Source organism: Nasonia vitripennis, chromosome 1, assembly GCF_009193385.2.
Source record: "Nasonia vitripennis strain AsymCx chromosome 1, Nvit_psr_1.1, whole genome shotgun sequence".
In the NCBI taxonomy this organism is placed as follows: Eukaryota; Metazoa; Arthropoda; class Insecta; order Hymenoptera; family Pteromalidae; genus Nasonia; species Nasonia vitripennis.
In genome coordinates, this window is record NC_045757.1 from 7,582,133 (window position 1) to 7,606,169 (window position 24,037).

Genomic DNA, 24,037 nt, shown 5'->3' on the forward strand with positions numbered 1-24,037 from the left:
CCGCGAATACAACGTAGCTTAGTTGTGCTTGTGCATGATCGCTCGGTAAGTGCTGCCCTCTGTCCCAATCTCCGAGAGCAAGCAGCCGCGCATCATATCGGAGCTAAAACTCGCGCTCGTGTACACACACGCACACACTCTCGTACAATCCCACGGTTGACGGTCTGGTATGTTTGGGGGGGCTCTACTGGTGCTCTCTTGCTCGCCTCGTCCGCCGAAAAAGTAAGATGGCCGCGGCGAAAGTAGCGTACGTCGTCGTCGTTGCAGCCAACAGCAGCAGCCAGCCCAGGAGAGTGTGCTAGCCGCCCGTGCTGCTAGTGTGATAATATAGTATGCTCGGCCTCGTAACGACAATCGCCGATCATCGCTTCGAGCACAACGAGACTCGGACAAAGGTACGGCTTCGACGGAAAGATACCAAGTGTACGCGAGAGAGCCTCCTCTCTCTCTCTCTCTCTCTCTCGCTCTGCTTCTGCTACGCGTCGTCCTCTACATCCAACATATTCAGTGCGATGTGCCAAGTGCTCCTGTGTCCCGTATTGTGTTCTTCAGAGAATCGAGTTTCGCAATTTTTCATCGTCTACGAGTTTAACGTATGGATAAGTAAGGAGCTGGAAGAAGAGTGAACATAGTCGGGCTGATGTGATGGGCGAGACGCGCCGTCATCTGCGGGCGCGGGCCTAACGTGCGTCATATATTGTGATCGAGAGAGAGAGAGAGAGAGAGAGAGAGTGACAATCGTAGATGTGTTGTCTTGTAATACCCGTAACGATAGTTTGCTCTGGAAAAGTAAGGTTAAACGCATCGGTTTTAGACTGCCTCTCTCGCTCCGAACGCCTTCCGAAGCAGCAGCTAGTCTCTCTCCGTCTCTCTCGCGCGAGTGCAAGCAGCTATACATGTATATAATGTACACGGCCATATACACACACGGCTCTCAGTGCAGTGCGAGCGAGACGGAGGCCGCGCCGCGCGCGGGGGGTGCAATGCTATAGTGAGAGAGGGAGATAGAGAAACAGTCAGCCACTGTGTTGTCGTTGATAGCTGTGTATCTATACTCTCTCCGGCCGCGAGTTTTCGTCATCCTCAGCTCTTTAAAAGCTTCGGTGCGTATCTCCTCTCCCAGGTATAACCTCGCTAATTGCCCGCGGTAATATCTCTCGGTTCGGTCGGTGTGACTTGTATGTAGGTGTGAGTCAGTGTGTACGTGCATACCTGCGTGAGGGTATATAACGCGAGAGAGCGAGATGGAAAGTGAGAGATCATGGAGTCACGAAGTAGAGAGAGAGGGAGAACGGGGGTGCGAGCGCTGCGAGGAAAGTTCGCCGCCGACATAGTAGCGCTTTTCCGAGCAGCGCGTTGCCGCCCTGTGCTTTTTGCAGGTTAAGTCGCGTGCGCCCCGTCCCCGTCCCCGTCGTCATCGAGAGACGATTGTGTAGTGACGACTGTTTATTAACCTCGACGTTCTGTGGCTTTTCTCTGTTGCAGGTCTGCGGGCTATTGTAGATGACTGATCACTTCCAGAGCTGAGGAAGACACACATGTAGGCGGCTCCAACGGCACCGGCCAGGCCGTTTTTGTTTTTTGGTTGCTTTTTGTTCGCCGTCGCTCTCGTGCCAGAGAGTATGTGTGTGTGACACACTGACAGTGGAAGCAAGATCAGTGAAAAAACTAGTGCGGCTTGTTTTTTTTTATTTTTTTTAATTTTTTTTATTCATTACTTTCCGTTTGTGGACCATGGAGCCTGGTGGCTCCAGGTGAGGAGAGGCAGTACATCACAGTGAATTTTTTCTTTGGTGATATTGTGCTAAGATACAGTGCTGGTTTGGACATCGCTTAGTTCTACTGGTGAGTCAAAGTCTCATTATTTTGTGTAGTTTTTAAGGTGGAATGGAAGGTTAAGCGAAATAAGCTTTAGACGTAACGGTGTAGGAGTTTAAAATTAGATCTCACGCAGTCATTGTTGTTGTGGTGACTTTCCACTGGAGCAAAGCTATTTTAAATTCCATGTTTTTTATCCGGATAATCTCAAAAGAGTTAAATAACGTTCAGCAGAGATAAAAATATGCAAGATCCACCTGTTTGAGTTTCAGCCAACGCTGACTCATTTATTGTGATTGCAGAAAGTGTTAGTTTAGATCGTAGAAGTATCTGTAGCCTCGAGTTGTGCGCATACACAGATTGGATTATCATTTCTTGGAGTTAGTTTTTTTCTCAGTCCAATGAAGACACGGCATTTTACATAATGCTCTCATAAATAAGTAAAGCCAATAATTACAGAGAGGATGTGTTATTGCAACACTGGCAGTGTACAATACCCACTGCTTCTTGTCCAAAGAAATGCTAATCCACAAGATTCAATGCAAACTCGCAGCGTTGAATATTTAGCTGTGTACATCGACATTCAATCGGCCGCAGAAAATAATCTTCGAGCCTCGTCTCTCCCTCACGTGGCGCTGAACATCTGGCCGCTTGTTTAATATATGCATATTTTTTTCGTCAAATCGCACGCGCGCGTACGTGCTATAATTACGATTATACTCGCTTTATCGCCTCAGGTTGTACTTTTTCCGTTTATACACACATCAGCTTGTTTTCGAGCTCGCGGTATATAGATAATTTTTTTCCCCAGATCGACTCCGATATAAACATTGATAGCTGACGATCAGAAAAAAATACACTTAGTATACATAAAATAAACACAGGGAGTTTTATTATAGGTACATGTAGGTGACTCATCGCGTGGCACTGACTCGTTTATCGTCCGATTCACGCCTCGTGTGAGAATAGGTATTCGCTCACTCGTTTGTCTGAATTTTCATCGAACTTGGAACGCGAAGCTGTGTTCGTGTGTGAATGTACTTATATACAGGGAAATCCAGCGGTCGTTGCGCAACGAAGCGCGTGATAAGCCGGTCGCGCGAGAGAGAAAATCGCATAACCTCAAACGCTCCTGTGTATTTTCGCTCGTGCAGATGAATGAGTAATGTGGAAACCGGTTCGCTCATTCATTTCAACCTTGTCAATGCTACACGTCCGAACGATTTCGCTTTCCTTCTTGTCTATATCGTAAGCAATCGCGAAATTGTTTTTCATAATAATATAGGACACATAACGCATGCAATCTCTCTGATCGTCATCGGTGTTTACCATCTCTCTCCCAGCTCCGAAGTCGGATTCGATACACTTAATACATACTCAGGTGAAATCCGAGGTGTCTATTACAATAAACTCGTTATCTTATCGGGCCGCGATTTGTTATTCTTTCGGAGCTTATCACGCACGACAAATTCGTTGCAGCTCTCTCGACGATCCTCTCCATAGTTTTTTATGTAAGGCGATCGAGCGAATCCGTCGATAATGTGCCGCGTTTTTTTATTCACGAGCACAATCGTAAATAAGTCGACACAGTTTCCGAAATAAAGCCCCGAGATGAATGGAGAGGGGGATAGGATACGGCTCCTTTTTTCCGGTAATAAACTCACTTTTCACGAAGAGAGAGAGAGAGAGAGAGAGAGAGAGAGAGAGACCTTCATTTCAAAACAAACACCAGTGATCCCGCCCTCTGTGTGTTTCCCATTTTTTTTGTCGCCGGCGTTCCAGGATTTTTGCATTCCAGCGGAAAGTAAACAATAACACAGAACGGCCCGAGTCAGCGAAAAAAATCGTTTAATAACGGTTCGTCCCAGCGCCCACATGCGATTCTCTCTCACTCTGTGTATATATACTTATACACACGCATAAAGGAGCGAGAAACAATTCGTTACGTCATTACGTGCAGCTGGGATGTGTGTATGTATGTACGTATACGTGTGTATAACTCTCACTCGTGCGTCACACACCCTCCCTCCGATCGGTCTCTATGATGTGAGGCAGCCTGTATATACGCGTATTATATTATTCTGTATACGGCGTGGATATCAAGATCATCTACGCTTCAACGTATACGTGTATGCTTGTTATAATGTATCGGTTAAAATTCAAATTTTTCCAGGGCCCGCAAGCGCCGCAACTCCTTTCAATTAATACACCACACACACACGCATACAGAGCAGCGCATCTCGAGAGAGAGAGAGAGAGAGAGAGAGAGAGAAAAAGGCTCGGGGTGGGAGTGAGTTTAAAGCGTTCGAGAGTCAGCCGGAGGGGGTGAGAGAGAACCGTGTCAAGGAAGCAATGTTCGCTCGCTCGCGCGTGTGTATGAAAGAAACCGAGCTATATGCGAGGGCGGCGAAAAAAAAAACGTGGTTGTGTACGACCGCGCGAAGGACGTCGCTGAGATTTCTCCCCTTTTTTTTCATCTACAGGTGCTCGCCTGCGGTATTTACGACGTGATGCTTATTATTATATTATATTCTTATTATTCGTGTGAGAGGACGTACCCGCGACGGGGGTCCAGCAGCATCGCGTGAGAAAAAGAATGCGTGTGCCGAGAGAGAGATAGAGCGAGAGAGAGGGAACGTCTTTATGGAGAGTATAGTATCTGGAAAAACTCGTTGGAAAAACTCATTGAGAGCGTCGTCGTCGCTGCAGTGCTGGAGGGGGTAGATAGAATCTAACGCTCGCTCGCGCACAGCCGGCCGAAAATTACGGGGCGCGCTCCGAGAGAGGTGTCCTTCTGATTTTCATCGTGCGCTGTATTATAATATACGCAATACGTGCGTGTGCAGCGATGACGGAAGCGAATTCGTTAATGTGTGTTATACCGGTGATGGAAATTATTATTACGCGTGTATGTAGCGCGTGCGTGACTTTCTCTGGATGTTTACGAGAGAAGAATGAAAAGACTGCGGTTAAGTGTTAAGACAGATTCGTTTACGATTAATCGCCGCGCGAATTTTCGCGCGATATATAATATACGGGCTGAGAAAAGGAGCTCGCCGCGCGCGCGCATATGCTCTTGCATTAGAAACAACAACAGTATGTGTATAGAGTCTCTCCGGTGGTCGAGAGCACCACATGTGTTTCCAGCTGGATGAAAAAGGGACGGGGGGTATAGAGACAGGGGATTTTTCGGCCGAGGGAAAACTTGTACTACTGCTCTGCTGCTGCTGCTGCTGCTCCTCTATGGGGCGACGCGTAGGTATAATACGTATACTTATGGGGCCGAGGGATATACAGTACAAGCTAGAGAGAGAGAGAGAGGCTTTTCCTTTAGCTCGCGTGTGCTTTTCCCCGCGCGAGCGAGAGCCTTGAGAAGGGCGTCTCGTTTTGTGTGAACCATTTTTTCGCTTTTCAGTTTTTTGATGGGAGAAAGGGGGGAGGGTAGTTTTTGTTTCCGGAGGGTTGATATTTTTCGTTTATAGTTTTCAGCTTTCAATGACAATGAGGGTTTTTTTTACTAATTACCCGTTCTATATGAAACTTGTGATATTTTTATCAATATTACACAACGTTATGTAACGCATACGAGACTCTTGTATATTATCGTTTGTTTTAATTACACGCGCATCGATCTCGCAAAAATACATCTCTGCCTCTGGAAGACACAATTGAGGAATTAAAATATATCCCGCGCGTGTATACCGCGAAGAATATTACATCGGTTCGTGCTGGGGAAGAAGAGAGAGAAGAGCATCAGCAGCAGCAGCGAACGTCATTGCAGCCAGGGGGTGGATCTCTATATATCTATGCCTTGCAGCAGCAGCAGCAGTGTATATCCCTGTAATCCTGATGGGCGGCGGTGGGAAGGACGCGCCGAGCATCGCCAAGTTTCTCTCTCTCTCTCTCTCGCTTGCATCCATCGAATTCTCGATCGCGAGCGAGGCGGCGGCGGCTCCCCCCGAGAGACCAGCTGCTTTTCCAATATAAAAATTGCGCCGCGTCTTCGACCTACTGTTGTACGCACACACACACACACACACATAGTTTGTACAATATTTAGGAATTATTACGAGGTTGTGCATTACACGCTTTTTGCGTGCTGGGATATAGCGGCGAAATATGAAGCGGAATTTTCATTAGGCTGCCTCCACTGCTGCTGTGTACAGGGATACGTGAGAGAGAGAGAGAGAGAGAGAGAGAGAGAGAGAGAGAGAGAGAGGAGGAGAGAGATCTTCAATCTTCCCGTGAACGCGCAATTTCGAGTCGGCGTTAACTGCGGCTTCGCCTTAATAATTACCACGTCGTTAACGTTGCTTTGCCACGAGAACGCGACTCCCACCTTTTTTTGCAAAAATAAAACGAGAAGCTAAAGCTGGCGCATAACACGCTCTCTCACACGATGTGTTTTCGAAGCGACACGCAAAAATCCGAACTATGTGTGCACAGCCTCGGTTAAAATCGAAATTTTTCCGCGACCGAATTAATTATTCACTCTCGCCGCGCTCGCGCGCACACATATGTTAAAAATTGAAATTAACCTCGAAGCCGCAGCTCCATTATTCACCTCTTAATTATCAATATTCATTCCGTGTGTATATTCCGATCCCCTTTTCCTCGTTCTCTCCGACGCGCTCGCGCGTCAATAACAATACACGCCGACTAAACCGTATAATAAACATAATAACGTAACAGAACAATATGCAACAAACGTGTTCCAACTCGCGCGCGCGAGCGAGGGAGAAAAAAAGCGAAGCTCTCATTAAGGCGCGCACACCAACACAAGCTCGGCCCGTTTCCAGAGAAACATCACGAGAAAATAGCTACGTGAGTCGCTTCTACTCCTCCCTCCCCCCCCCCTCTCGCGCGCGGAATATTAAAGGGAAGCGTTCGCTAGCTCTAGCGAGAAAGAGAGAGATTGCCTTTTTCGCGAGCGAGTGAGAGAGAGAGAGAGAGAGAGAGAGAGAGAGAGAGAGAGAGAGAGACGCCGCCGCGCACTCGAGGGGCTAAAAGGGGCCGAGACACTTTTTTTTAGCGCGTCGCCAAAGTGGGACTCGCCGCCGCGCATTAATATTTCGTTTATCGCTTATCGCCGAGTAGAGAGAGACTTTGTGCTCGCGCGCGAGAGAATCGAACCTGTAAAAGTGGATTTCGCACGTATAATACTCTCCTCGCGCTTGTAATCCCGTCTTGGTCTTTTTTCGTATTTCCGTCGCCGTACGCCAGCTTTCTTCCATCCGCTCGCACACGCTCTCGCTCACTGAGTTATAAATATAGCCATCGCCGACGAGAGAGCTGTATCGTATTTTAAACGCTTGAGAGCGATTATAGCGCGTATAATCGAAGATTAAACAGTCTACGCAGAGAGTTTGCACGAGTTACGGATTCCGTTTAGTACAGCCGGCGCTACATATAATCGAGTTAAGTGTGTATACACAATCGAATCGAAACTTTGTTACTCGAACAACTCGAAGCAGCTGCAGCAGCAGCCGAGTTAAGTGTCTTATATACGCGCTGCTTTTTTCCGCAAAATCGAGTCCCCCTCTCGAGCGCGCGCGCGCGAGAGAGCACAATTAAACTCGTATAATTGCTCGCACAAAGGCCGAAAAAGTGAGCATCGAGAGAAAGAAAGGGTGGCTACCGCCGCTACACAGACGGATGGAATTTCAGAGTGTGTGTAGCGCCAGAGAGGCCGAGATTTTTCACACCCTCGACCGACTTTTTTCTCTCACTCACTCACACACACGTGTAGTCAAGGGCTAATGCGATATCTCGAGGCTCGCTCGATCCAATTTGAATTTGCCGCGCGGGCGCTATTATGGGATTAAAATCCTTATACGCGCCGCGTGTGCTGCTCGCGCGCAGGTATAAATACGAGAGAGAAACTTTCCGCCGCGTAAGACGAGAGAGTGTACAACGTCTGCGAAATTCCAGCTACTCCGCTTCCGGCTCGTCTCTGTGCATATGCGTCTGCCAACGCACTTTTTTTTATCATTGAAATTTTTCTCTGCGTGTACTACGCAGAGGGCTTTTTCCTCGGAATTTTAATAAACAGTCCAAATTTCCGCCGTTCTTATCTCGCATATATATAGGTATATAGAAAGGGTTGTCTCAAGATAAACACGATTACACCTCGCCGTAGATATTCGCGTCCACCTCGAGACGATCGTCGTCGATTGCATGCATTATTCATACATCCGTCCATCTAGCGGTTCTCTCTCTCACTCTCTCTCTCTCTCTCTCTCTCTCTCTCTCTCTCTCTCTCTCTTTTAATTCGCTCTCGTACAAAGCATCGCAAAAAATAGCAATAAACGAATTCCACTCTGCAACGAAAATAGCTACATCTCCCCGCGGGAGAGCAGCGTATATAGAGTCCTCGTAATCCCGGTATATATCTACGTCACGTATGTACTCGTTTTCCCTCTCTCCTTCCCCCCGCGCGCGCACGACAATTCCTGGCGGTTCTCTCCCCTCATATACACACACACAATCAGCTGCAGCTCCCCTGCAAGTCCGCGCGCGCGCGTGTGCCTAATGCGAGGGAAGAGAAGGGAAAGGGAGAGACAGAGATAGAGAGAAAGAGAGCCCAGGGGATAAAGGTCAAGAGTTTAAGGGTAGAGAGAGAAACAGAGAGAGAGAGAGAGAGAACTGCGAAAGGTTTCGGAGAGAGAGAGAGAGAGAGAGAGAGAGAGAGAGAGAGAGAGAGAGAGAGAGAGAGTATAGACAGGTGCGATTTTTCGCTTTTCTCTTTTTCCCTTATGTCACACACAGGCTTGACGCGCGCCTTCATTCATGTGTTAGCGTAAAGCCGAGGCTATTGTTTTCTTCTTTCGAAAGGGACAATAGCCATTATCGGTAATCGAATCGTCGCGTGATATTACCTTCATATTAACTTCAGCGGGCAACGTGTGTATAAGAGGCGCATCGATTTTCGCTTAGGCCGACGACGGGCCGGATCTTCTTAAACATTTAACTGCAAATACAACTCCCTCTCTCGAAATAATTGTCGTCATCTCTGTGCAAACTCGGTTTTTTTCCAAAAGGAAGTCTCTCGCTCTCCAATTATCCTATCTCCCCGCGCCCGCAGCTGAATATACACGCGGCCAATTAGAAACGACGACTAGTCCTGCATTGTCGTGCTTTCGTGAAAGAAAAGTCTCTCCTGTACTATTAAACTTGGGAAATGTATAAAATAAATGCGGGCCTCCGTACAGAGAAGCTTTCGCTATCCCCAGACGACGACTATACCTTAAGCTCGTTATCCGCGCGGGCAGATTTTCATGCAGAGAGAGAGAGAGAGAGAGAGAGAGAGAGAGAGAGAGAGAGAGAGAGAGAGAGAGAGAGAGTGGATTGAATTTCGAGAAACATTGACTTATCCATGTGTATACCTCTTTCCAGATCAGGAGGAGAACGACAAAGAAGGACCACACCGACGAGCCGATGTCCTCCAACCGGGGACTCGGGCTTGAGACTAGCAGCAGCAGCAGCAGCAGCAGCCAAAGCAGCAGCGGAAGGACTCGAGGCTCCGCCACAGGCGTCCGCCGCTCTGAATGTCTTCGCACATCCAGAAGTTGTGCGCGGTGAGGCTCTCGGTGTATACACTCTCAGTACTACTTGGCGAACGATGATCAGGCAGAGGTGGCCGCACTATGTGCGTCGGTGACGATCTTCTCGTTGACGCTCGTTCCAATGGCCGCCGCGTTCGAATGATCATGCAGGATTATGACGGGCCGGCTAGTATGAGATTTGGCCTTCTCGTTGACGGGCGTTGCGCCGAGTTCACGGTACAGCAACATTCAGACAACAGCCAACAATTTTTTTTTCTCTCTCACACATCCGACGCATCATCACCACCACCATGTTACATTCTTCTTCTTCTTCTTCTCATTGCATCTAACATATTATGAACATGAACCTCTGTAGTCTCCTCTTTCTTTCTCTCTCTGTGGTGATGGGCATATACTAACAGCCGTGTGTTATCCTCCACTGCGTGGAACTAACACCCGATATAGACACTCTCGAATTCTTCGTTTTAGAGTATTAGGTTTATAACGAAATTAAGGGGGTGTAAAGAATTGTATATGTAAACGTTTCAATTTCAGATCGTTGAGTTGTTATCTGTCAGAGTGATACTCGTCTCTCTCTGTGCAATGATGTTATGTTTTACTGATGATATCTCATAGGAAAACACGACATTTATTTATAATCCGGCACAATGGTAAATAACATCATTGCAAAGGTAAGGGCTAATAGTTTCAAATAATCGCATGGTATAATAATTTTAAAGCTAGTCCTAATTCTATAAGTCAATCTTGCCTTCGAAAGGACGAGAGCGAGCTTTTACACCCTTTTAATTAGCTCCCTTGTGTATTTGAAAAAGATACACTAGAGTGGAGAAAATCTCCTTGCCTGCGCGTTTATAATAACGCAGCGCAGGCGAAAGCAATTAGTTAATAGTCCCGAGGACGAGGAACGTCAAGTTTTTCCGATCCGGTTCCATCAATTATTTCCCCATTTACTCGTCGCTTCGCTTTCTTCTATTCCCTTTCGCATTCGCAGTAGGTACCACACACATATACCTACGCGCGAGTCTTTCATCTGCGCGCGCGCTGCATCATCAAAGCGGGAGAGAGAGAGAGAGAGAGAGAGAGAGAGAGAGAGAGAGAGAGAGAGAGAGAGAGAGAGAGTCGCACATCGCATCTCTCTCGCTCTCGCACTTCCGCACGCGAATCATAATTGGAGCCTCTTGAATTTCGATCGGTTCTCGAGGCCGTACAGAGCGGGAGCATAATTTATAAGCGAACGTGTACTCGGATGTGCCCGTAGAGCGATAATCTAATGCCTTCTTTCGTTCGATTGCAGGGGCTTGAAGCGACACTGAGCGACAGCAAGAAGAAGTACATCGACAAGGTGAACGCACTGTTGGCCGCGTGGGAGCAGGTGACGAGTTACGTCGCTAACAGCCCGGACACGTCGGAGTACCTCATAGAATGGGCGAACGAGCACACGCTCGAGCTGGTATTGCGCGGCGAGTGGCCGAAGCTCGCACCGGCTCACAAGACCCACCTGAACGTCACGCTGCAGCGCTGCGCCAGCCAGCTCGCCCAGAAGCAGCAGCTGGGTCCGAGCAAACGCTGTCTGGCTCTCTCCGAGTTCGTTCAGAATCCCTGGTCCAAGCCGGGCCTCGATCGCATACTCAACGGCCAGTCTGCCGCGGCCGGCTCCGAGCATGAGGAGGACGAGTTCTGCTGTCAGGAGAGCGGCCAGCTGCTCAACATGAGGCTCAAGATTCTCTGCGAGGATCGCTGCGAGGACATTGCGGTCAACCTCGCCGCGGCCTGCGTGCGCTCGCTCAGCCGTAGCGACAGGCTCAGCCAGCTCTCCGCGCCCAGCCACGTCCAGTACATCATGGACGTCTACATTGTTTTGCTCTACAAGCTCAAGCGCACCCACGACATTGTCGCTCAACTCAAGCTCATGGATCTCAAGGACGGACTCGAGATGATGCAGAGGCTGAGCGGCGAGAAGCCGACTAAGTACGGCACCGCCCGAGTCTGGCGAAATTCGGGCAAGGCCGCCGGCCTGGTCGCCCAGTACCTCGTAACGACAGGCATGGTCAGGCCTATCGCCGAGGTGGGCCCGGCCACGCTCGAGCAGATTCTCAACTCCTGGGCGCTGCTCCACGCCAAGTCCAAGGATCAGGTGGCCACGCTGCCCGGCATCATACGCAAGCTCATCGAGCCCGCCGAGAGCGCCCATCATATCTATATTTTTTGCCAGATCCTCGTGCGACACGTGAGTACATTCGTTGTGATACATCCCCTTGCTCTCTTGTACTCTCCTACTGGCCAACTATTAACCCCGTCGATTCTTAATTTTCAGTTCGGCGAAGCGATAAAGCCGCTGGTGATCGAGCTCTACATTCGCGCCCTCACCACGGACATGAACGAGCTGGAGAACCAGAAATCCAAGGCCAATAAGGAGAAGGTCCAGGAGACCGCTCAGAGGCTGAGCCAGGAGTTCCTCAGGCTCGCCGACTACGTGAGCGACAGTATCGGCACGGCGAGCGAGTGCGTCCTCACCGCGTTCTCGCTGCACCCGACCAGAGCCTGCTACGACCGCATCAAGGAGCTCGCGATTGCCTGCGGCAAGGTCAGCCGAGAGGAATTAGACTTCGAAGGTGTGAAGATTAAGGTAGGTTGTAGTCCCAAAGGTTATAGTCCCGACGTCGAACGTAATGTGAGATAGTTTTGCTCAATGTTTCTATTATTGCAGACGGAGCCAAAGATCGAGGGAGAAGAAAAACTTAATGAGACTGAATCGGTGACGGAGCTAAATTGCACTGCCACCCAAGCGTTGACGGAGGATGATTCGACGAGGATAGTGGAATCAACGTCGACGAAAGTTGAAACGAGCGAGGTACAAATCAAGAAGGAGCCCGATCAAGATATAGACGTTTCAACGACGACAATGTCGACACCGAGCGTCGAGAATAGTCAGGACGAGCCGATTTTGGTCAAGAGTGACCCTGCGACCGATTTGGCCGACTGCGACGAAAAGGCCGTGGCCAGTCAGGTGCTGAACAGCGAGAAGCTGGGATTGAGTCCTCAACTGTACGACGACCTCGCTGTGGTGCTAAGCAGTCAACGATATCACGTTCTCACCTGGTGTCTCGAGTGGAAGGAGCTCAGCGAGCTGTGCGAGAGGTATCTAGAGAACGCGGAGGAGATGCGCAACACGAACAAAGAGCTCAAGTACCTGAACATCGATTACTCACAGTTCAAGGATCAGCCGTACGAGTATGATCCGCGGGACAACCATTACGGTATCGAGAAGGGCTACGAGAAGTGGAACGATTCGGATTACTCAGAATCCGAGGCCGCGAACGGAACTCAACAAAGTCTCGGGGATAGTTCGGATACCGATAGTGAGGCTCTCGTGGTGCAACCGGTGAAACGCGGCCGGCCGAGAAAGGTGCAGCGACTCGATTCCTCTGAGAGCGAGTACGACCGCAAGCCTAGTCAAAGATTCAAGAAAGGGCTCCTAACCAGCTCGGAGAGCGATTCCAATACCCAAGATAGCCAAACAGATAGCTTGGGAAGCGACGGCTGCAAGAAAAACATGAGGAGAATCACGAAAAAGAAGACGTGCAATGGAGCTGCTAAGAAGGTGACGAAACGCCGGCCAAAGAAGACGAAAATAACCGTAGACTCGGTTTCACACTTCGATATTCTCGTCAACGAGAACATCCGGCCGAGCAGTGGTCTCGACGGTATTGGCGACAACAGTAGCAACGATATTATGACCATTTTCTCCGCTGATATGGATGAAAACAACCGCGAAACTATCAAGGGTTCGGCGGCTTTCAATGCAGCGAATCTCATAATGGAGAAGCGTACTAATCCCGAGGTTATCAAGACCTTGCGAATGTACAGGCCAAATAACAAGAAGCTCAGCCAGATCAACCAGAAAAATGCAATCTGCAAAAACAACGTCAGCATAAAGAAGGAGAACAACAACGTGAGCGAGAACAACGCTAACGGGCTGACGACCAAGTTTGCACCTATGCTCAGTACGCTGAATCTCAATCCGAAGATATCGTTGCGAAGAGTCGATGAAATCGATAAAAGGATCGTCATTCACAGGAGGCAGCAACAGGCACAAGCTGTAAATGCCGGTGCCTTGAGCAACAGGATTCGTAATATTCAAAAGACCATGTCGTTGAGCAAAGGTTCGCTCGCTGGATTCTCCAAGCAGAAAGCTTTGGCCAAAGGCCCGACCCAGCCGCGAAGCAGAACCAAGTCGAAGCTGGAGGAAATGTTGACCAAAAAAGTTCCGGGTATGCACTCGATGGAGTTCTCGGTACTGCCGCGCGTACAGTCGACGGTCCACGTAGTGCAATTGTCGCGGAACGTTTCGCAGAGTCCCAACTCTACAGCGTCGGGCAACACACCTCCGCGAAATCGTAGCAACATCCAGTTACCGGGTACTCCCTCGTCCGGTGGCCACGATAGTGGAGTGGGTATGAGTCCAGCAGGCCAAACACCGCCTCCGCCAACGAGGTCTTCTTCCCTGCAGGATGTCGGCGAAGAGGCTAACCAGTCGCCAGATACCTCGCCTCTCAACTCAACTAATACCTCCTCGACTATGGATTCGACAGACGGCACTAGGACCGTCGCCCTGGCAGTTTTAAATCAGAGAGTTGGCTCAAACCAGTCACCCAAGAAGTCGACCTCGCCTTCGACCAACAACGCCTCAACGGTCAATACGGAGCAACAGCTATTGCTACGTAAGCCGGATGGTACCTTACAATTGGTAACTCCAGGCATGGTCACTACTGGTCAGAGAAGCATTCTTTCACTGCAGAACTTCGAGGATGGAAATATCGGCTTTGCGAGGCAGGTGCCAGTGGCTTCAGTTGCCGGAACTGAGATAAAAACTATACCTGCTCAGGCAAACAGAAATACCGGTCTGCCGAAATTTCAGCAGGCTTTTGGCAAGACTATTTGCACTCTGTCCACCGAGTCCACGACTGTGCCATCGTCCTCAGCGTCCGATACGCATGGTAAGATGCGACTTTTGAATATTGTTATTTTATTTAAATACACGTGAATGCTTAATTACTTGGTTTTTACAGAAGCACCTGCGGCTCCAGCTGGCGCAGCTACGAATGTGCAGCGAGCTGTCGCCGTCAAATCGACTCCCGCTGGCTCGAACATTACCAAGAGCGTGCAAACGTCGGTGCAGAACGTAAACATCGCAAACATTCCGAATTTACAGGTCGCGGGTACTCGGCAGATCTTGAATATCGTGCAGAGCGCGGTATCAAGCGCTAACTCTAATGTAACCACAGCTGGAGGACAGACGCTGCAGCTGTGTAGTGTTCCAAACTCGACGCCTGGAGTCATCTACGCACACAAAGTTCCGGGCGGCAATCCTGTTATATCCTTACCTGCAGCCATCTCGAACAATCGCTCACCTGTTCAATTGAAGCTCAATATTATAAGAACGGCACCGTTTCGGTCGGCTTCCGGAGCTGTGCAAGTTTTGACTTCGAGGATACAACCACAGCAGCAGCAACAACAGCCGCAACAACAGCAAGCCCAGCCACAGCAACCACAGACAGTCAGGCCAGCCGATACTCTCATGAACTCAACGATGGATATGTCGACGAACCAGGTTAGCTCGTCGACACTAGAGCAACTGCGAGAGTTTGAGAGCGTACTCGAGCAGGTGAAGGAACGCAGTACGAGCCAATCGTCGTCTACCGACACCACAACCGTACAAACGCAGACGCAGACGGTGCAGAGCAATACTACTGCTAAACAGCCTCAGTCCCAGCAAATTTCGGTGAGCACGCTCGGCCAGCAATTGCTCATGTCCTCCCAGTCGCCCAGTAGTGCCGTCGAGTTTCCCAGTAACGGCAACACTGTCACATTCCAGCAGCAAGAGGTACGCGTGCTCGATCGTTCTCTCTTTTTCTCTTCTATCTTTACTCATTTCTAAATCTTCGAATCTCATTTGTTGAATGCCATTGATTTCCTAACGATATAACAACATGAACTTTTTGTCGTTCATGTGAATTCTGTATTGAGAAAAAATAGTCTGATAAGTCATTTTTTCCAAAAACAAGAGTCGTCCTTGCCGACCTCTCAGTAGTTGATCATGAAACATTTGTGTTTGTGTATGTGGTAGAAATCTCATAATATAATCTTTACAATCGTGAACATTTTTTCATGGCCGGTTTGCAAAACTTACAAAATCTGTTTTATGACATTAGGTGTATCCGCAAAAGGTAGCCCTGATGTACACAAATCAGAACAGCGGCACGGCGACGTCGAAGGTCGTGAACTCGACGCCGGTCGTGGTCGTCACGTCGTACTGTCAACCTGCCGCCTCTCCTGCATTGAGCGTCACCTCTCAAAGCTCCTCAAGTCCTTGCGTAACACCGGCCCCTCAGCCTGTCTCGTCCACCGGAAAAACGCAGCCGCAATCGGCCGCGAAAAGCGCGAAAAAAGCCGCCCCTAAGACCGTCAAAGTAAGCCCAGCTCTCTGTGGATACTTTATCTCTTGAAAGTTTATTCTTATGCTTGTTTTTTCTAATCTTTCTATTTTTGGCTTATCTTTTTTCCTTTTTACTTCTCCAAACATTAAGTGATGGACACTTAACAAATCATATTTACACTGGAAAAACTGGCTTTTTAAACATTTCTCTACTTTTTATCAAAATTAATAGCTTACATGCGAATCTATCTGCAAAACAAAAACAAAAAAGTAATAAGTTAGGCTCACTCAAGTACAAAGTTCGTTTAAGTAATGTGTTATCTTCAAATCACAGGTAACAGCGCAGGCTGCCGCGAAAGCAGCACCCATCCCTAAACCGCAACAAAAGCCACAAGAAGATCCAGAGACGACACAGAGGATATATGCAATTCTGGGCCAGTACGCGGAGCAGCTACGGAATTCGCCTGATCTGAACAACAAGCCGGCACCTCGGCGTCGCTCGAATCCACCGACAAATCCCAATCAGTCATCCAAACGCAAGAAGTCTGGCTCTGGTAAGTCATCAAAGGGCCCATCTGGCCAACAGACTTCCGAGCCAAGTCCGAGTGCTGAAGATATGGGCCGCACGATGGGTAGCGAGGATTCGAGCGGTGGAGGTGGTGGTGGTGGAAGTGGCACGGGTAGCAGCAGTGCTATTCTCCAGGTGCAAGATAGTCCGGCGGGATTTTCCGCTTCCGAGGAGACCCTTGCTAGCGGTAGCAACAACAATAGTCAAAGGTACTTACAGAGCTCATTAAATCTTTTATTCGTTTCCGTAAACATGTCGTTTGAAAATTTTTCTTAATCAAAATATTTTGTAATTTGTAGTGCTGTCAACGATAACGCAACGCTTGGGAGTGTAACGGAGACACGGTCGGCCAACTCGACGAGCGACTCGAATGACGGAGTGGAAGTTAACGTGAAAAGGCGAAACCTCATTTTCGCAGAACCCAATACAGGAGGTTAGTTATATTTTCTATTTAATATTCGATTTGTTAGCAATGACTTTGATACTGTTTATTTAATTCATGGCTACGTCTTTTACAGGTCAAACACGGACAGTAATCGTTCAAGAGACAGTCCAGCCATCGAGCGTGGGCGAAACGCTAGCTTCAGTGACGAGTAAAATGACTACGGGCACAGCAGTATTGGTATCAGGTACGAATTTCATGCTCCCCATGAACTTTGTTAAGAGCGGTCAACAAATTACTGTCGTCTCGGGGGGCTCAAAGCTCCTCGCTGCCGTTCCAACGGTACGCACAGCCGGCGGCGGCTCGGGCGTTTCCAACGCCTTCGTTCTCCAATCTCTTCTAAGCCAGGCAAACAAAGTCATACAACAGCAGCACCAGCAGAAGCAGGTCAAACTGCAGACGCAGCAAGGTCAAATCGTCGTTCCCCAGCAGACTGTGAGCAGCGGTGGCGCAGTCAGATTTAATAATGAGGATAGTGGCGAAAATAAAACCGATAGCATCAAGCTGGAGACAAGCAAGGTTACGCCAACGACGACGATAGGACTGTTTCAGCATTCGGGCGTGATTACGAGTAATCCGAACATAGGCCAGCGGATCTTTAATTCTTCCAGCGTTAAATTGCCTGTAAAGGCAACTGAGGCTGGCGTACAAGCACAACAGCAGGTCGTTTGTATCGCAGCGCCTACATCGGTAAAAGAACCCGAGGCGCAGAAGGTGGCCACGACATTAGCACTAGCATTTGCGTCCACTAATGACACTGGTAGCACCGCGCTGCAAATTAAGAAAGAGACGAAAGAGACTGAGACGTTGACTTGTGTCGATGGCGAGAAGATGATGTCCCCAAAAACGGTTAAGAGAAAAGAGGAGCAGAGTTTCATTGGTGTAGCTGATGTACTTACACAGTCCAATACGAGAGCCGGTAAGGATACGGCGGAGGCCCCCGTAGTCGATTTCGTGTTTTATTCTTCTATGTTTTTTTTTTTTATGCGTACTATGTTTTCCGGTTTATCGTTGTAGCCACCCACACGACGTTTCTGCTCTTTCTTTTCAAATTAATATTCATTACATAATTTTTCGTATGCTTTTTTTAAGTAGGATAAGAACACGTTTGATTGTCATTTGAGTATTTAGCTAAGCCAAAGCAAACTGGATCGATCGTTCTCTATGTTTTATGTATTCATTGATATTTTTCTAGCACCTTTATCGTTTATTTATTAAGATTATAGTGTATTGTCTATCAAGAGCGTAGAGTGGACTTTTACAATTCATGTGTCGAAAAGTCCACTTAGTACTTGGTGCACAACATATTTTCAGTAACGTATGTAGTGATTTCTGCGTTTTATATGATATTATAATCATTTTTTGATCACCTTGTAGGTCGAGAAAAAACTCAGAAATTGTGCATGTATTCCATAATGTATTTATATTTTTCATTTAATGGTTCTTTTTGCATGTAGTTTTGTTTTGTAGCTCAAGCAAAAGTGGTATTGAATTATTTTTATATCGCTGGATTTTCTATGTTTCGCAGGTTCATTTTTGAGGCGTTGTAACGAGTGGATACTTTGTGTTCACTCAATGATTAATCATCGCGTATTATTTTTTCTATTTTATAAAATATTATTTTCTTTCAGCTCTATACGCTTTTCGAATGGTTTCACGCAATACATACTATGCACTGTGTATCATTTGGTCATTGTTATTATTTATAATAGAACAGTAATCTTTGCTAGATTTTGGTATCTTTATGTGTGTAAAGTATAAATTATACGTAAGATTTCCATTTATCAATTTTCTCTGGATAAATAATGCGCTGAAACAGTTGTATGCTATTGGTGAATCGAAAACTTGCGTTAATGCGTAGATTGATTTATATAATATTATGTTGATATAAAATATAATTTAATATTACTAAATGTGAAGAATTTCCAACCAAGCGAGACTTCTAACCAAAGTAAATTTATCATTTGCAGAACCCACGCAACCATTGAACAGAAAGATAAAGCAGTCGACGTCGCCAGTACCAGCACTTACTCCAACAACCACTAGCTCCTCGAGTCTGGACACAGCGACGCAGTTTTTGGTGAGTGGCGGCCCTAGCAGTTCGGATAGTCGGGAATCGGCCTCGTCAACCATCCAAAGCTCGGTAATGGAGAGTACCAGTATGGATGATGTAAAAGTGGAGAATGGAGTATTGTGCGGTAATGCCAGGCTTCAGGAGGCTTGGGAACCCGAACGTAAAGGGTCGCCTGACACCCCTTGGAGGTATACGCCGACGACGAATGCCCTGGGTATAGAGCCTATTAAGGTTTACTCCCGCGACGCCGAGAACTCGGAGACCGTCCACAACAGTGTATTACAAATCATCAGCAAGGGTCAGGGCATCGAGATGTCGAGCAGCGGTATCTTCCAAACAAATAAATACCAGTATCACGCAATGAACAATTCAATCGATTCCTTCCAAAAGTTCCCCGCTAAAATTCTGACCAAGAGCTCACCGGCTAACAACGCAAGAGCGACAGCTGAACATGAACACCAACAAAGGCTTCTTGATCGAAAGCAGCAAATGATCGAGCGTGAACTACGGTTGCAGAAAAGTCTGAGCGAGGAGTGCGAAGATCTGGGAGTCGATGAGCCAAGTACGAGTGACCTCTTTCCCGAGGCAGATCTGCTCTTCGATACTAATCATTCCCCAGCTTTCGATCATTCCTCGCAAGAGGCTAGTTGCAGCCAGACATTAAGGTATTACACTTATCTTACTTCTAATTGGCAATCTCATTACCGCACTAAAGAATTGCTGGATACTCTCTAAATCTGAAAGAGTGAAAAATCACTCGAATTAGAGGCAAAGTTGAGTCACTCTTTGCAAAAAGTGACTCAATTTTTATTCGAAATGAGTAATTTTTCACTCTTTCAGATTTAAAGAGTATTAACAAGCGACTTTTCAATTTCAGTGTGACAACAACTTCGAGCGGTATCAAGTCTTATAGCACCTCCAGTAACACGACTTCTTTCTTCAAATCCTTGGACACCGTATCGAGCGTTGGTAGAGTCGCTAGTCCGGTAGTTGTAGCGGCAAATCCAACCCCTGAACCGAAGAAGAAGGCGCCGCTGCAGAGGCGAACGCCAAAGCCAAAGCCCGAGACACAGATGAGAAAAAACAAGAGGAGCTCAGACGGCCTACAGACCGCAGCTAGCGGCAGCACGACTGGCGGTACCACTGCCAAACAGTTAAGATTGGGCCTGGCTGAAACTTCAAGCCAAGACGAGGCTTCCAATAGCAATTCGGACATTTCCAGGTTATCCCCACTGCCTGCAGACGACTCATTTAATCAGAAGGTACTTAAATTGTTTCTTAACCCTGCCTAATAGAACGATGAGAATATGTTTAATAACAACTTTTGTCGATCAATAGGCGGCTAGCAGAAACGGATCAAAAGACAGAGAGGGTACCCCGAGTAGTAGTAGGTCAAGTCTGCAATCTCACGCAAAACTTGAGATGGACATGGATTCATCTCATGCAACGGCGAATCTGGCCTCAGCAACGTCGGACGCTACACGTCGAGTCGTCAACGTCAATAACGTCTCGTCCACGGCAAGTTCAGGAGAGGACGACGAGGGTTTGACACTACTCGAAGATAGCGCGGCCAGCGTTACGATACAGTCACCTCTTTCACCAATAGCTGGACCTCTGCTGATGACGCAAAGATATACGTACGCTAACAATAAGAGACGGCCCGCCCCTGCTAAGCAGTCACAAACGAGCGATTTTTTCAGGTACGTCTAGTAAATGATAAAGATATTCGATATCATGAGATAAGTACAACTTTTACAAATAATATTGTGAAATTTTTAGCAATACTAGGACAACACTGAGCTGGGAAAGCCCAATGTCTGAGAGAACGAGATCAAGTACGGACAACGATGAAGAAGAGGAAGAAGACTTAGGTGACGAATCGTCGAGCATTAGCGAAGCCTTTGGAACCTCGCAGCTCGAGGCAAGCGATGGTAGCGGTATGGGCAATGGCCTTCAGGAGCCGGTTAAAAACGTTCCATCCGTCAAAGTAACACCTGTTGACCATGCGACCTACGCAGCCAAGAGAAAAACTCCAGTCCCTCGCCGAACAACGATCAATCACAGTGGTTAGTATCTGGAAGTAAATTAATTGGTATCCATTTGTCAAAGACATGCAAAATTTACCCTTTTATTCTACTTTTTCAGACTCAAATATCGGAGTGGGCAATGCGGTATTGAACAAATCCGGGGGCACCAAGAGTAGCGGTACCGCCGCGAATAGTTCAGCTGCGAAAAAGGCGAAAATAGCAGCCACTTCAGAAACCACGGCGATATCAAGCATAACGACCACAACGAGCGAAAATGAGTCATCGAGTCCAGCTCCTTCGACCGACAAAATCTACGAGGTGAGTCCGTCGGACGACGAGGCGAGCACGACAACGATAATGAGCAGCAGTACCCTGGACGCGAGCGTCGAACACTGTTCGACGGGCCGCAGATCAAGTTTGCGAGGTCAGGTAAAGAAGGCTTGTGGCTGCTGTAATGGCACGCCCGAACCGCCTAAGACCAAAAAGGTCGTCGTCGCCAAGCCGCAGCAGCTCGACCAAAATAATAGCAAATTGAAGAGGGCAAAGCAGCAGCAACAAGCCAAGCAGCTCGCGAAGAAGAGGTAGTCCTAGCTCCCACGCATTTGTACATTCTTCATTCGGGTTAAAATGGAACGCAGACGCTGTTGCTGCTGCTTCCACTCTTTTTCTCGTCAAGTCGTCTCCTTCTCTTCCCCCTCCGCTCGTTCTTGTTGAACTTTGAGAAAGAGTTTTGTTCCGTTATTCAGTCGATATTCAGAGAAGTGATTTTCTCTAACAATTTTTTTTTTAATTTTATACTGACAACAATTGTTTTAGTTCGTTTCAATGTTCAAGTAAAAGTATTTAGCTTATAACGGAAATTGAATTATTTCATGATACACGAATGAAAATGATGATTTCGCGTCATCTAAAGAATCGTTTAATCTATGGTTTAGTTTCAAAAATTTCCAAAACCTTTCTTTTTTTTAACATATCGTGCGGAGGATATCCAGTGTACATAATCGCGTTGCGAGGATCATTTTTAGAGGAACAAGAAGAGCTAGGCAAAACTGTAGGAGAAAATTTTAGATTATACATAATAAAGAAAACACTTAGACTTACCTATGTGTATACAGTTATATATTATATATAAATATACCACAAGATTCTTGGATCACAGGAGTCGGTAGTGCGTCATCCTTTTAAATTGTAGGTGTTTACGATTATATTAGATCATGAGAAATATATGGTGAAATTTTGCGAGGCGATAGCGATGACATATGTAACGCGGATGTACACATATATAGTCTCCAAATGTTGTTTTTACCGACAGTTCGACTTTTTTCGCTACTTAAGCGATTGCTATTCTTGTAATAGTTTAACAGGCATCTCAGAATCTAACACTTTGTTTTATATTATAACTATGTAACGTTATAATGTACTGGAAACGACACTTGATGATTAGTGCTTTTCGCCAGATTATGGGATGACTGAATCTTTGTTGTAAAAATTGAAGTGTCAGTAATTTGGAAACCGAATAGAGCAGAGAAGACCTTTAAGACGCTTTGTGTTTCAGAGTGGAATTATTAAAACAAGGGCAAAAGAACAGATTTCATAAGGATTAAACTTAGAAAAAATGCAATCTAGTCAAGGGTGAGTGCGATCTGCTCGTGTGTACTCGTGCATATTAAATGAGTAAGCAAATAGTGACTAATTCAAAGGTAGTTAGGTAGATTTTTCCTTGCAGAGTTAAGTCAGAATTTATACGTGTAATTCTTACCTATACAGTATCCACTGTAATCATCGTTCAAGACAAAATAAAATAAAGCCTAGGGGCCGATATAAAGCATATAGGCAAACTTACAGTTGCACGCATCAACGAAAAATGCCACGAGAAAAACGGGTCTTACGTATAAAGTTTACCTCTTTATTTTTTTATTGCCAATTTCAGTTTCTTAGTTTTACATGCGTTTTACATTTCGTTATGAAGATAAATTTAGTAAAAAAGAGCTAGCCCGATGATTTTTTTACAATATTTTTGATTATATTATGAGATTAATTTAATTTATTAACTTTTCTGTCACCAAAGTCAAAAATTGACTTTCTTTTGTATTTTTTTATCATGTGTAAATAGAAACTCGTTGTTCAAAAAAAAAATAATAATAATAAAAAAAATACTGCTCTTTCTTTTTTCAGTGACTTTTGTAATTGCAACCTGTACTTGTATGTCTTGAAAGATCGTGATCATTACTGTACAAATAAATCAAATTTAAAGAGCATTGTATATTATTTAACCTTTATGAATTGTGAGTTTTCTTTGTTGTGTAAAAGTTAAATTTAATTTATTTTTCATCTTCATCGATGCTCGTGTGCAAAAGAAGTGACAAGTGAATATACATGGAGCGGCTCCTAAAAATCTTCCTGTAAATTTTTAATGTGTAAATTTCCGCGTTGAAGTTATAGGCACCAATGAGAAGCAAACGTAAACAATGACAAATTTAAGAACAGATCAGTAGATGCGTATTTTTGAATAGAAAAACGACTTACAAAAGAATAAAAATCCCACTGCTCTAGCGAATCGTGGAGTAACTTTTTGTCGGCAAATTAGCGCGGCCTTTTGCCGCAACTTAGTCGTACCAAGCGCATTTAAAGTGGAAACAAATTAAGGCAGTGCCCATGATAGCGAAAACAAGAGTTTTGGTAAAAAGAGCCGCGATATATTTCTTTCGAGAGATAAAAACAAATCGTACATATAACGATAAGGAAGTAAATAAACAAGTTTTCCAAAGTTAGCTTCAAGTACTTAAGCTGCTTAAAGGCCGTTATAAGAAAATAACTTAAGGAGTTTTTGTAACGTATGTTTGTTAAGGCTAAAGTTTTGTCACTTAAAACGATTAAAATATAACAAAAAAATGAATATATATATACATATATATATATATATATATATATATATATATATATATATATATATATATATATATATATATATATATATATATATATATATATGAAACTTTACCAGTATTCGAAAGCGCTATACGTTGTACCGTAGTCATTTTGAACGTCTCAGAAGATAAGGAAAGCTTTGTTGTAATGAAAGGTTGTTCTTCGAGCGCTATGTATTT

At 46.1% G+C, this 24,037-nt stretch overlaps 1 protein-coding gene across 12 annotated transcripts; it reads left to right on the forward strand.

Annotated features, from left to right (window-relative positions):
- The first annotated feature begins 110 nt into the window (after positions 1-110).
- Positions 111-23,186, forward strand: LOC100678682 (serine-rich adhesin for platelets). 12 transcript variants are annotated; one of them, XM_032596185.1, is made up of 17 exons: positions 130-395; positions 1,486-1,845; positions 9,214-9,599; positions 9,918-10,054; positions 10,678-11,610; positions 11,698-12,009; positions 12,091-14,380; positions 14,453-15,267; positions 15,596-15,853; positions 16,154-16,596; positions 16,687-16,820; positions 16,906-17,748; positions 18,800-19,568; positions 19,781-20,165; positions 20,242-20,603; positions 20,683-20,969; positions 21,049-23,186. In XM_032596185.1, exons 4-17 carry the CDS (start codon positions 10,031-10,033, stop codon positions 21,513-21,515), a joined length of 8,322 nt encoding a protein of 2,773 aa, XP_032452076.1. In that variant the 5' UTR covers positions 130-395; positions 1,486-1,845; positions 9,214-9,599; positions 9,918-10,030; the 3' UTR covers positions 21,516-23,186. The 12 variants fall into 12 exon arrangements, with proteins under 12 accessions (XP_032452072.1, XP_032452076.1, XP_032452074.1 ...); XM_032596181.1 differs by lacking the exon at positions 9,918-10,054 and having other exon boundaries at positions 111-395; XM_032596183.1 differs by lacking the exon at positions 9,918-10,054 and having other exon boundaries at positions 9,214-9,395.
- Positions 23,187-24,037: the final 851 nt, after the last annotated feature.

Coding starts and splice junctions, on each gene's coding strand:
- LOC100678682 (XM_032596181.1), top strand. CDS start 9,465: ATGTGCGTCGGTGACGATCTTCTCGTTGACGCTCGTTCCAATGGCCGC. Junction 17,749..18,799: donor ACAGTCCAATACGAGAGCCG/GTAAGGATACGG, acceptor TATCATTTGCAG/AACCCACGCAACCATTGAAC. Junction 20,970..21,048: donor AACAACGATCAATCACAGTG/GTTAGTATCTGG, acceptor CTACTTTTTCAG/ACTCAAATATCGGAGTGGGC.